The 14,216-nt window shown below is 39.8% G+C and overlaps 1 protein-coding gene across 1 annotated transcript in view; it reads right to left on the bottom strand.

The window, feature by feature from the left end:
• The window catches only part of strn (striatin, calmodulin binding protein), a 284,127-nt gene that overhangs the window by 127,099 nt on the left and 142,812 nt on the right, over window positions 1–14,216 (bottom strand). Inside the window, exon 3 of the mRNA XM_084321683.1 lies at window positions 7,691–7,764. Within this exon, the coding sequence (XP_084177809.1) occupies window positions 7,691–7,764 (74 nt within the window). The remainder of the gene's footprint in view (window positions 1–7,690; window positions 7,765–14,216) is intronic.

The following is a 14,216-nucleotide window of genomic DNA, read 5'->3' as shown; positions in this document are numbered from 1 at the left end:
TATTACGGATCCCCATTAGCTGGTGCCATGGCAACCAGCTAGTCTTCCTGGGGTCCACACAAAAAAAAACATACAAAAACAATTATTGCAAAACAGAATTATTAAAAGTCAGTACTCAACATACAATACACAATGAAACTAACAATTAAGATGGCTAAAATTACATGCAAGCAAAGAAACAGAAAACAAAAAAAAACACAAAATACAGTGTTAAATACAATTTAAGATTGTTTTTAAAATTGAATCTTTTTAAGAATTGCTTTTAGAATGCTCATCAATGTTACTAAAACATCAATTTCACCATACATTTAAAAAGAAAAAAAAACACACAGAGTAATCAGAAGAAGTTTTGGATAACATGGCTGCAGCTACACTCATGCATGACATATATTAATTTCCTTCCGGATTATGGCTCCTTTGAGTTTCTTTTTGAAACTGTCCTTGTTTTCCGTCCGTATAATATGTAATGGGATCCTATTCCAGTATGTTATGGCTCTATACATTGCAGTTTTATTTAGAGCGTTGGTTCTAGGCAGAGGTAGGGTGAAGCGACTACTTGAAGCATGTCTGGTATTATGGTCATGTCTATCATTGGTGGATAAAAGCATAGAATACAATTGAGTGGGTTTACCCAAGGTACAAATGTTCTTTAAAAACCTAATCAAACTGCATGCTAGTCTCTCGTCCACCCTCATCCACGACAGTCTAGCATGCATTCCCTCCACACTATTCCTTATAGAGCAGTGAAGAGTGAGTCGGGCAGCTCTATTTTGAGTGAGCTGGAGTTGACTAAGCTCTTGCTTTGACGCGCTAGACCAAATTGCTGTGTGTGTGCAAATTGTGTGTGTGTCGTTAGCGCTGAGCAAGTCAAGAATAAGCGATTTTTCAGCCCGCTTTTGTATCGTGCATAAGGACACACTCTCGATAATCTAGCGTTTATTTGAAAACGATTCATAAATCAGCCGAAAAATGACAACGTGTTTCGTGTATTTCACTAAAGGGTGATTATCGCGTATTTCTCTGGAATTACTAGAAATCTCCAAAACTATACTCGTATTCAAAACGGTATAAAACGGAAATGATGAAATGTACAGATGAAAAAACTATCCGTTTCGTACATGTTGACTGCAAGCAAGTCATTGATAAGCGACGGGTGTATTAGACCCATAGCCATAATTTAAGATATAGTTTAAGCGTTCGCAAATATCCCCGTCCTCCCATTGAGTAAAGTGCTGGCATAGAAGCCCCCCCCCACACTAAACTAGCCCAGTTCAAAAGGTAGGCGATACGGCCACCTATCGGGATTCGATCGTCATATCGATTCTAAGTTACACAGCGGTCCCAGGACGACTCACAACGGTCCGTGTGAGTGTTTAGAATAATAATCAAAAAAGAATAAAAAAAAAGAAATACGAGAAATCAAATTTTTGGCGCTCAATGAGTTAATAGTGAACGTGAAATAATCAGACAAGCAAGCTAGCTGGCTGCTGTCATTGCTAACAGCTAATGTTAGCGGACCAGGCAAACATGAAGCATTCATTCCGAAAGTTTACATCACTGATGCTTGAAATGTGTGAACTTAGTGAAACTACATGGCCAACGTACAAGACGTTGCTACCATGTAACATCTCCAGTCTCTCTTTATTAATCTTTCTTTTCTGTTCTCCCAGCTGTTAACAGACTGTTATGCTACCTGGCTAGCTAGCGAGCTGTACCCAGCATGCCGTTCAACGATATAACAGTTAATAGGGTCCCATCTCAATACAGTACACAGTGTAGGTGCCAAAATATTTGTTGGGAGCCAAAACGATATTCGCATAAGCTATTCGATTTTTTAAATAATTGAACAGCTATTTGAATATTCAAAAATCGATGCCCATCCCTCAGTGGCGGCCGGTGGGTACTTCGCCACTAGGGGCGCTATACCAAACATCTCTCCCTCTCTCCTTCTCTCTCTCACACACAGCGCGACGTGGAATCGATTCGTTACACAATCAGACCTATTATATACCAAGAATAACTTCAGTATGAGTACAGGGCTGTACACATATTTTGCATATTGTTAAACGAGCCAAGGCTAGCTATTAAACTATGGATATGAATCGAAAATCTGGGACCCTGATGTAAACAAGACAAACGTCTTTCTCTGGTCTGCATCCCCTTAACAATTGTGTGTATTGAGCCGTACTGCATGGGCGGAGTTTATGGGGGTTCAGGGGGTGCATTGCACCCCCTGGTGGCCGGGGGTGAAATTGCCTTTTTTTTTCTTTTTTTTTTTTTTTCTTTTTTTTTTTTTTTTAAATCAAGATTATTTTTATTTTAATAAAATTATAATAATTGTGAGAAACAAATCTGAATTCTATTATGTTTTGTTTTACAATACATTAATTTTATAGTAGTAATCATGTCACATTATAAGGCGAACCTTCTGTAGTGTGGCAGTGAAAGGGTTAACGGCAACGCGCGGCCAGCAGCAGCAGCAGCAGCGCGATACAAAGCCACTTATTCTGAGATGATAATTAATGTATCTGGATAACCAATGCACGAATTTTGTCGAGGCAGGTAGCGTTATTTCGGGAAAATTGATATCTATAGCCTGGTATATTTTTCGTCCACGAAAAATGGAGGCTGTAATAATTATTATTGCTCGAGAGTCTCTATGAATAATAATAATTAGAGCCTAAGTCAGTTAAAAATGATCCCCCGTAGTGCTGTGTGTGTGAGTGTGTGTGTGTGCTGCTGTACTACCTAAATAAAATAAAAAATTAGGGGTTAGGGCATTGTAAAAATGCTAAAATAATAAAATAAAGGTCAAAAAAAATCGCGCGCGCCCGCTGGCGTGCGCGCGGGTATAGTTCGCCAAGCAGTCGCACCCCCTGGCGTCAAGTTCAAACTCCGCCTATGCCGTACTGTATTGTACCCATTCTGCAATCTGTAATAAAGTTCTCATTCATTCATTCATTCAAACATAGACGATATTGAACAAGCCATAATCCACGTATTTTCAATCCGAGAGAGCTGCAGTAGTTAAATCAATGAGCCATCGACATAGTCAGTGTGGTAACGACGTAACGTTATTATTGCATCCAAGATTGATACACGGCTGGCTAGGCAGTTGGTAGTCATAGTCTTGTGTTATAAAATAAATAAACAATCAGCAATGTCTCGCTTCATGAATGGCCAGCAGTAGCCTAACAGTACTGCTCCTAAAAAAAACTATTTACAAACGTTAACCAGAGAGAGAGAGAGAGAGAGAGAGAGAGAGAGAGAGAGAGAGAGAGAGAGAGAGAGAGAGAGAGAGAGAGAGAGAGAGAGAGAGAGAGAGAGAGAGAGGAGAGAGAGAGAGAGAGAGGAGAGAGAGAGAGAGAGAGAGAGAGAGAGGGAGAGAGAGAGAGAGAGAGAGAGAGAGAGAGAGAGAGAGAGAGAGAGAGAGAGAGAGAGAGAGAGAGAGAGAGAGAGAGAGAGAGAGAGAGGATGATGATGATGATGATGATGATGATGATGATGATGTGATGATGATGATGATGATGATGATGTATTCCAGACCACTGTCCACTGTAGTCTGTCTCCAGACTACATCCGCCATATAGCTTGTTAGCCAAGTGTTAGCTCGTTAGCACAACACAAGTACATTCCTTTGTCCATTTCCGCTCGAACAGACTGCAAACTACCTGGCGTTCTATCACCATGCTCTAAGACAAACTCTAACCTTAACCAACTTTGAAAGAGTGCCTAAGCTTAACAGTCTAAAGAACTTGCAGTCACGGCACGCTCGTCTAAGACAAACAGCTGCCTGCATCATTCTCACAACAACACAACTATCTCCACCGACCAACCTAGGAACCAACCTAGCCGGAATAACCTAGAATTGAAACATTAGAAATTGGATTCGGCCAATCAGAGATCGTCTCTGTGAAATTCTGCTACGGAAAAAATACTGGCGTCGGCCAATCAGAGAGCGTCTCCGCGAAATGCGGCTACAGATATTCTTGACGCTACTGGCTAGACCGCTTCAAATCGCGCCCAGATTCCAACATAATAGTCATATTTCAACGCACAACGCGTTATGCACTGATTGGCTGTGACGGATACAGCGATCAAACTGTGACGCGCACTCAGAGCGCTATCGCGTATAGCCCGGGCAGAGAAATACGAAAAAATAAAAAAAATAAAAAAAACGTGATGTCACTTCCTGCTCTGGAAAACGAGTGTTTTTTAATTGCGATAATAACGTTATATTGTGCATTGGAAATACAAACACTTAAAATGAGTAAATATTATTCATTTTAAACATGTTTATATTATTTATAGGGCTATAAAACAAAAAACAAAAAGATACTTATTCTTGTTCTACTCTCATATAACCAGGCAGGGCCTGAAGGGGGGCGGCGCCCTAGCGCCCCCCAGTGGCGGCCGCCACTGCCATCCCTACTCCTGAGACAGCCACTCCAATGTAGCATCTGATACTTAGTTTAGTATCTGAAAACAGTATCAGCAGTAGGGTTGGGTATCGCCAATGGAAAATGCCTATCCCTAGGCCAAACTTAATTGCAGACCCCTGGTCTACACCCTCCCCAGACCGACAGTGGGGCAATGCACGCAATGGCAGCAAGGGAATTGGCATAACGACAAAATTGGGGCATAAAAAAAAAATCTTTATATATATATATATTTTTATTGATCTTGGGATTTTATGAATCGATAATCGCTAGTTCAAATTAAGATCTATTCAGAATCGGGAAATACATTTTTTGAACCCAGCCCTAATCAGCAGTGAGAAAGTGGTGCATCCTCAACATGAACAGGTAATGCAACTTGTGAACTGTTACACTTCTCAGGAAAAGACAGTGATGAAACTAAAGTATTACCTAAACCAGACAAGATTGGACATGCATCTACAAACGAACAGCGACCTTGCCATATGATGTATATAAATACACAATCACAGTGATTTAGTACAGCAATGATTTCCGGGAATTTCTGTTGGCAGAGGAGGGGGGGGGGGGGGGGGGGGTTCTGGGAATGAAGGGCCTGAATCGCATTCCAAGGCTGTACGAATCAGTAAACTTGAATATTTATTTTGTTGTTGAAAACACAGCATTCCAAGAATGTACACGTTTAGATATGAAGCCATAATTGGAGATTGCCCAAATGATCTCACTTCTCTGTTGTTTAAGTTTAAGTTTTATTTATTTATTTTTTACCCCGGGACAGTGCACAATTGCACATGAATCAACATATTCAGTTTCCACATCAATGTAAATGTGCCAGAATTAGCTAATGAGCTAGTTTTCATCTGTAGTCCTTGCCTAACATGCATGTCTTACGGTGTGGGAGGAAACCGGAGTACCCAGAGGAAACCCACGCAAACACAGGGAGAACATGCAAACTCCACACAGAAAGGCCCCCTGCTGGGGTTCAAACCCAGGACCTTCTTGCTGTGAGACAGCAGTGCTAACCACTCTGCCACTGTGCCTGTGGAGTAGACGTCTGGACCCTATGGTACACAATGATTGGCTCACACTATATTTTGTACGGAACTTGAGAAGTCTGCTTTTAGCTTCTGTGCTGCCGATATGTGCAACATCCTACACCAAACTCTAAAACTCAATACTTTGGTATCTTTTGGTCAGTTCAAATCCTTAATAATCACCAACCATTCCACCACAATCTGTAGTTGTTTTAATTTATTGTACAAACTATATCATGATAGCATTTATTATTGTATTTATATCTATTATATAGTTATTGTATTTATTTATTTATTATATAGTTATTGTATTTATCGTGTATTTAGTTATTAGTTATTGTATTTATCCTGTATTTATCTATTATATAGTTATTGTATTTATCCTGTATTTATTTATTATATATGAATGCTCAAGGTCATTGAAGATGACCACGTATGGTTTGATAAACAGGCCAAAGCTGTTCCTCTAGCAACAGAATACTTCTGAAAAGGTCTCTACTGTAGTTATTGACTTATTTATTTTAAATGCGTGTTGAATAAATTCACGTTACATACTAGTGTTTTCAAATCTCCAGTCAGCTCATAGCACTGACTTAATGTAGGGCCTCTGTCAAGAAGACACGTGGCAGCGGTCCCACCCATCAAGCCAGCGCTCCTCACCCTGACTACAGACCATCAACACCTCTCCTGGGGGAGCCCTGCTGCTACATCCTAATAATATTAAGCAGTTTAGGTGAGAGTCAGACACACTCAGTGATCAGACATTCTCGTCCAAGAACTCGAGAACTACTAGGAATGTCTGATCACTGAGTGTGTCTGACTCCCACCTAAACTGCACAGACTATAACATAATATGAGGTATATAACGTCGGTTAGGGTACCTTATGTATACTGCACCTGTGTATACTGTATACTTTACTTACTCATAGTATATATTTAGATTCTAGTGTTTATTATAACCATATTGTAATGTATAATATAACTGATACAGACCCTCATCTGCACCTTTGATCACATTGCCTACTTCCTCATATGCGTATATTCAGAGTTAATTGTATTGTTTACACTGGCTGTTTTTACCTTTCTACTGTACTATAATAGTTATTGCCTGTATTTATGTCTCAATAGCATGCCCATAACTAACTCCCCTCCCCCCTCCCCATGCTGCTATGATGACTGAATTTCCCCAAGGGGTTCAATAAAGGAATATCTTATCTCATCTTAAAGGTACCACCTGTTTGTTACATTTCTCCAGCAGCGGTGCACTGGGAACTGCTTTTGAATGCATTTATAATATGCATGTTTTCCATTTATTAGTCAAAAAAATATGGAAACCGAAGCCATTTTGTTAAATTTATTGAAAGAAAGGACAAGATCAGTAGTCCTTCTGAAATACCATGCATGCATACATGTTAGTATTGTTGGCCCCAGTGGGAACTAACCCTTGTAGTTATTGTGATATGTTGTACCACTGTATTGCACATCGTTGCGGGCAAGACCACCCGCATTTCATTGTATACCTTTATGCCGTGACAATTAAAACTCTTGACTTGACTTGACTTGTAGTGTCGTGCTCTAGGCATTGAGCTACAACAGGGAATCAAACAAGGGTTTTTCCCTACTAGGAAATGCCCCATGATTAATAAACTCATGACAGCACCGGTGTTACCGGTAACACTGGACATTTGACAAAATGCTCAGTATCTGTAGCTCTCTCTTCAGCAAACTCGTTGTGATCTCTTGTGAGCATGCTGGTGTGATCTTGTTATGTAGTGAGCTCTTGTGAGCATGCTGGTGTGATCTTGTTCTGTAGTGAGCTCTTGTGAGCATGCTGGTCTGATCTTGTTCTGTAGTGATCTCTTGTGAGCATGCTGGTCTGATCTTGTTCTGTAGTGATCTCTTGTGAGCATGCTGGTGTGATCTTGTTCTGTAGTAAGCTCTTGTGAGCGTGCTGGTCTGATCTTGTTCTGTAGTGATCTCTTGTGAGCATGCTGGTGTGATCTTGTTCTGTAGTGAGCTCTTGTGAGCGTGCTGGTCTGATCTTGTTCTGTAGTGAGCTCTTGTGAGCATGCTGGTGTGATCTTGTTCTGTAGTGAGCTCTTGTGAGCATGCTGGTCTGATCTTGTTCTGTAGTGATCTCTTGTGAGCATGCTGGTGTGATCTTGTTCTGTAGTGAGCTCTTGTGAGCGTGCTGGTCTGATCTCTGTTCTGTAGACTTACCAGAGTCGTAGGTTGGGGGCTTCATGTCACCTTGATTCAACTCTGTCCCGTATTTTAACTTGTGGTATTTGGCCCTGGAGGAGGAGAAGGGAGACATGGTTACTGGAGAACATGAGGATAAACCATGAGGTTACTGGAGAACATGAGGATAAACCATGAGGTTACTATAGAACAAGAGGATAAACCACATGGTTACTGGAGAACATGAGGATAAACCATGAGGTTACTATAGAACATGAGGATAAACCATGAGGTTACTATAGAACATGAGGATAAACCACATGGTTACTGGAGAACATGAGGATAAACCATGAGGTTACTATAGAACATGAGGATAAACCATGAGGTTACTATAGATTATATGGTCTAGTGTGATCATTGGATTGTGTACCATATAGGGCTGCACCGAATGCTTCGAAGCTTCGATCATAATGTTGACATTCGAATTCTAAATCAACATTAATAATTTTTTATTAAAAATAAATATATAATAATTCTGTCTATTCAATCCGTTTAAACCAGGGGACTCAAACTTGCGGGCCCCTACTTGACAAGAAGATTTTTTTTATTTTTAATATATATATATATATTTTTTTTATGCAACTTTTCCTCAAAATTCAGTGCTAAGAACCACAAAAATAAATGGAATGAAATCATCATATCAAGCTGCAAGCAGAATTATTGTTAAATCTATGTCACAACGAGAAAAAGCAACAAAGTCCTCACTCAGTGGCATGGGTTTTGGCTAAACACAAGAAGCCATTCTCTGATGCATACATAATAAAATAATGTATGACTGAAGTGATGGAGACCATGTTTGAAGGCAAACAAAAGCAAATCCCCCTCAGATAGCACAGCAACCAGAATAACTGAAATACTGGCTGGTGATTTGATTAAACAGCTTTGTGATAGAATAAAAAAATGCACAGTGCATTTCCATAGCTGTGGATGAGTCCACTGACACCACTGAGAAGCCTATGTTCTGAAGAACCGTTCATGTTCTGAAGAACTGTTCATGTTCTGAAATGTTATTGCTAAAGATTGAGAAGATTGGATTAGTTGTACTTTTTTTTGGAATACTTGAAACCCCTTTTTTGTGGAATATTTGATGCGGCCAGCCTCACCCAGACTCTACCTCCAGCGGCCCCCAGGTACATTGAGTTTGAGACCCCTGGTTTAAACCAATGGGGGTTATACTATAAGACGTCACCATCACTTTCATACCAACCGTGCCCTTATTGGATTATATATGTTGACGAAACTGATAAAGAAAGTTGATTTAATAAAAGAAAAAGACTCATTTAATCAGATTAATCACTTTATTAAAATAGAGGATTTAGTTTATATATAAAAAAATAAAAAATGTATGACTTTTTTTATAGACATTCGAAGCTTCGTTTGAATACTTCAATAGAAGCTTTGAATGTTAAAAAATGACATTCGGTACAGCCCTAGTATCATATGGTTCAGACGTCCACTCCAACAGAGAATTGAGATCATTTGGGCAATCTCCAATTATGGCTTTATATTAGGGGTGGGATAAAAAATCGATACGTAGTAGTAGGGCTGACCCCTATTCATCGATTAGTCGACTAATCGGTCGAAAGGAGCCGTAGTCGACTGGCCAACCTCTTAGTCGAATATAATATTTTTTTTTTTATTTTTTTTTTATCATTCTTTCCAAAAGAAAAGAGGCCTAGAAGTGTGGCTAACGCTAATGGCACGCATACCAGAGGCTAACTGACTACGAAAACAGGCACAGAGGCACTGAAAGAGGATTTCACCCATCTAACACACTAGACTAGACAAATATCAAGATGTATCTATCAGTGGACCAATTGCATGCTTTTGCAGAGGACAAGAAGCCTTCAGTCGACTCCTTCAGACATTAAGCACCCCCCACAGCCCAAATGGAATGATAATTATTATTATTTATTTTAATATTATACCTTTTTATTCAAAAAAATTTAAGTCGACCAATAGTCGACTAACGGCAAATTTTGGCCAATCCTAGTCGACCATCCAAATCCTTAGTCGGGGACAGCCCTACGTAGTAGTATCGCGATACTTTGCTTGGCGATACAGGGACGGCAAGTATCGATATTTAATTATTCATAAAAAATAAAAATAAATATTTTTTAATATTTTTTATAAGGAAGTTGCATTGTTCATTTCAATACCTGTAATAGTACAGTAGTCCACACACACATGTGCATTCAGTTAAGTTGGAATATGACTGTAATACAAACAGTTCAGTTTGTCAGGTACATGCAACACAGATTAGTGTTTACATCTGTCTGCTTGAGAAAATACCATGTTCTGCAATAAAAATGATTGAAGTGAGATGAACAGACTGAACTTTATTTTATTAGATAAAACATGTTGACAGTTTTACTTTGCAGCAAAAAAAAATTTATTAAAAAAAAATTACAAAAACACCGCAATATTCGCGATATATCGAGTATCGCGGCTCAAGTATCGCGATAGTATCGTATCGCGAGGTCTATGGCGATTCCCACCCCTACTTTATATAGAAACTTGCATGTTTGCTTCAACTGCAATGACTCTATTCATAGGCCTACGACGTGTTCAGAATGACCTACTGTATATGAAAACATTTCCTGCCCATTGTCTTTTGTTCTGTTTACGTCTGCGTGACCACACATCCATAGCAGTAGGAATATATCTGGAAGGCCGCCTGCCCTCCATCCCAGCCCACCCCACAGGGACCCAGGAGAACCGCTCTTAACCATCAAATTCCATTTAAATTGGGAACATACTGCAATTCGTGAGCCGGCTATTCCTGATATTCCTTTTAGAACCCTCAAAGGAGATTATGACCGGTTGCTAAGCAACCGGGGGAATGCAGTCTTTGTTCTTGTAAGTTAACTGTTGTTCCTGGGGTAGAGCCTGTGGTTATATCACTGTGGAACAACACAATGCCGCACTGTGAACGGAACACTGCGCAAACAGCTGGGGGAGCATTCCATGCATAGCCCAGAACACACCTAACAGGGCTGGGCCGTACACCCTACAAGCCCCTGCTGAGGTTCTGCTATGTGATGCCCTGCTGTAAGATACAACTGAGTTACAGATCATAATATTGTACTCTATGCTACTTGTTGAGACCCACGGCAAGAAGGTGTTAAACCACAGGGGTCTTGTATGCCTGAAATCCTGTTTGTTTTTAGACAGAAACAAATATACAGCGATATATATATAGATATATATTGTTTCTTACTGTCCAAAATGCTAAATAATATCATGACATGAAATGTTGGTCATATCACCAACCCCTGAGAGTCTAATCATGAGGCTGTGTGACAGACATTTAAAGTTAGTCATTTAGCTGAACGCTTATATCAAAAAGCGACTTACAAGTACAGATCTTCTGTTTTTCTCTGCTCTGAGACTTGAGGTTTAACTAGATTCAAATACGCATATATTATTCAAATATTTCCAGTGTATTTCAATGTATGATACTTCATCTGAATATTTCATAATATGTAAAAATCTGAAAAATGTGACTTGTGCCACGAACTGCTGGGCTCGGCCACATGTTGAGGCCCATTCTACCATCCCAGCTGTATCATGGCCTTCATTAGCCTATGAGCTCAAATTAACAAAATGCAGGTGGTCAATGGGCCTCATGCATGAAGCGATATAAGAACAGATTTTGTTCTTAACTAGCATTTCCTCTTACTTTGTTCTTACCTGGGATTCAGCAACGTTTTCTTATTGTTGCTTTTTTCTCAGGCGAGAACAAATTATAAGAGTGGTCGAGAGCACTCTTACCAAAATAAGAAATTCTTACCCAGATGAGAAACATAATTAAAAAAGCCTACCATTCATAATAATAATACATACGATTTATATAGCGCTTTTCCTAATTCTCAAAGACACTTTACAAAACAAACAATATAATACAATACAGTTTTAATAGATAAAATAAAAAAAAATATATAGTGAGAGAGGAAGGAGTTCATGGGTTGAAAACAAACCATTGGTCAATTGCCCCCAAATACAGTACCCCCAAATATGACTTTATAAACCCATGCAGAATTTTTCAATAAATTATTATTATTATAACTTATTGCGTGCGTTCTGCTTCTGAAAATTATATATTGCTGTTAGAACAGTTAGATGCTGGCTGCCCAGGCCGTACGCATATAACGCATATTTACAACCTCTCCTCTCCTCTCTTCTCTGTATAGATGAAGATGTAGCAGTACTGTCTATCTGTATGTCATGTATGTCATATATGTTATGATGAATTGAAAATGGGGGACCCTGATGTAAACAAGACTAAAGTCTTTCTCTGGTCTGCATCCCCTTAACAATTGTGTGTATTGAGCTGTACTGTATTGTACCAATTCTGCAATCTGTTAATAAAATGTTCAATCAATCAATCAAAACTCTGCTCCACACCTAAAGTTCTGAGCGCACTCGGAGTTTTAGCCACGGACATTTCAGAGAGAGATCACATCTCTCCACGGACATTTCAAAGAGATGACATCTCTCTCTGAAAGGAGAGAGCATAGGATCAGCGGCATATATACAGTATATCAGTATACTGCGGGCCGCGATTGGTTCTTGACAAGCGCGCAGCCAGTCGTTCAGTATTGATTGACAAAGCCTACTTTTGACCGATTTATTTCGCACTATACAGTACGTATAAGTACAAGTATAAGTCTACTTTTTCTCCCATTTTCCATTTTTCTCCCATCCCAATTTCGTATTGTCCAATTCTACCCTCCCCTGTCTCGAACGCTGTTAGGCCATGCCTCCCACAGGCCGGCTGCAATGTGGACCAAGCCTTGCATCACGTGTCCCCTCCGGTACACGAGGAGGCAGCTGTCGCATCTTTTCACCTGAACAGCGCGATCTCTCAGCGGCGAGAGTCTACGTGGGAGGGACACGCCGCCCTCGTTGCTTCCCGATTCTGCACCAACCGACCTGTAGGATTCACTGTCCACAACGTCCGATCCCCACCCACCAGCTTCCCACCCCCTAATACTGCCAATTGTATTAGTATGAATGACCAGCCAAGCTGGTAGCAACGCCGAGAGGTGGGCTCGAACCCAGCATCTCCTGCATTAGTGGCGAGCGCCTTACCCACTGCGCCACTTAGTCTTTATTTGTCATCAGATTAACACACACACACATGCAATGAGCGACCCACAGGAACACACACGCATGCACTGAGTCGCAAGTCGTGAGACGTGTGTGTGTCTCATTTTGAGATCGCAAAGCGCTTCCTGTTGAATATATCAGACAGGGATCAGATGGCGAAACTCTGCTGTTTTACACCCGCCTCATTCGCCTTATAAGGAGATGGTGGGCGTGTCTGTATGCAAATGAATTTAGCGCGAACACGCTTTTGAGTTTAAGAATGAGTGGGATTCATCATGCAAATCTCCTGGGTACGCACAGATTTCGACGTTAAGAACGACTTGATGAATGTGGCAGTGGCTTTTCTTATTGTTCTCTTAACCCATTCTCCGCCACCACTTTGATTCATCCTAAACAGTCCTCTGCCAGCTCTATTTGTCTATGGAGATGTTCACCTTCTTTGCAGGGCTATAACTTTTTAAATTGTATTGCTAAATTGACATTACTATGGCCCATTCAACATCAATTATTTAATTTTATTTTATAATTCAATGACCAACGTTAAATCATTTATGTAGTATGGGTGATATATAGATCAGAGCAGTTTGTATCGAAAATGGTAAAGAAAAATGCTGAAACTCACCCCAGTCTCCTCTTACCGTTGGGTGATGAGCGTGGAGCAAAAAGATCGCTATTATGGGATGTTGATCTAGGTCAGTGGTTCTCAAACTGTGGTACGCGTACCACTAGTGGTACTTGGTGGTACTGCTGGTGGTACTTGAAAAAATTTCCAAAAAAGCAAAAAAAAAAACGCTAAAAAAGATTTATTTTTTGCAGTCAGGCCACTGAACTTAGAAGCAGGCCAGGCCAGTGTTTCTGGTTGCGGCAGCGCGATAGTTAGATAATCTAAGTGGGGAACAACCAGGAGATCACTGTGACAGAGAGTAATGCAGTCTAAACAGTCATAAATCTTTAATTCAACTTCAGCCCTGATCATAACCATTTATTTTTAGATTTCTTGTAATGTCAGATAAAAAATGAAATACTCCCACTTTTCTGAAAAGAGTTGGTGTTAAATCTGACATTACAAAAAATTCATCAAAATATGTGTTGCTGCTAATCATTGACACATGCCTAGCCTGTAATAATCCCCCCCAGAAAAATGTACTTTGCATTTGATATATTGTAAATATTTTACTTTGTGTGTTTTTTTTAACAATAATTTGTGATGCCATCACACAAACTGGCATTTAAAGGGTAAACATTCAAAAATGTATTGAATATGTGTTTTCTTTTCTTTTTTACAATAATTTGTGATGCCCATCACAAACACTTGCATTTAAAGGGTAAAATTTCAAATATTCCTGCACCAGAATGCAGGAAATTAAGTTTTTGTAACCAAATAATTGTGTGT

Source organism: Notolepis coatsorum, assembly GCF_963971535.1.
Source record: "Notolepis coatsorum genome assembly, chromosome: 9".
Lineage (NCBI taxonomy): Eukaryota > Metazoa > Chordata > Actinopteri > Aulopiformes > Paralepididae > Notolepis > Notolepis coatsorum.
The sequence above is the reverse complement of the archived record's forward strand: the minus strand, read 5'-3'. Positions and strand labels throughout refer to the sequence as shown.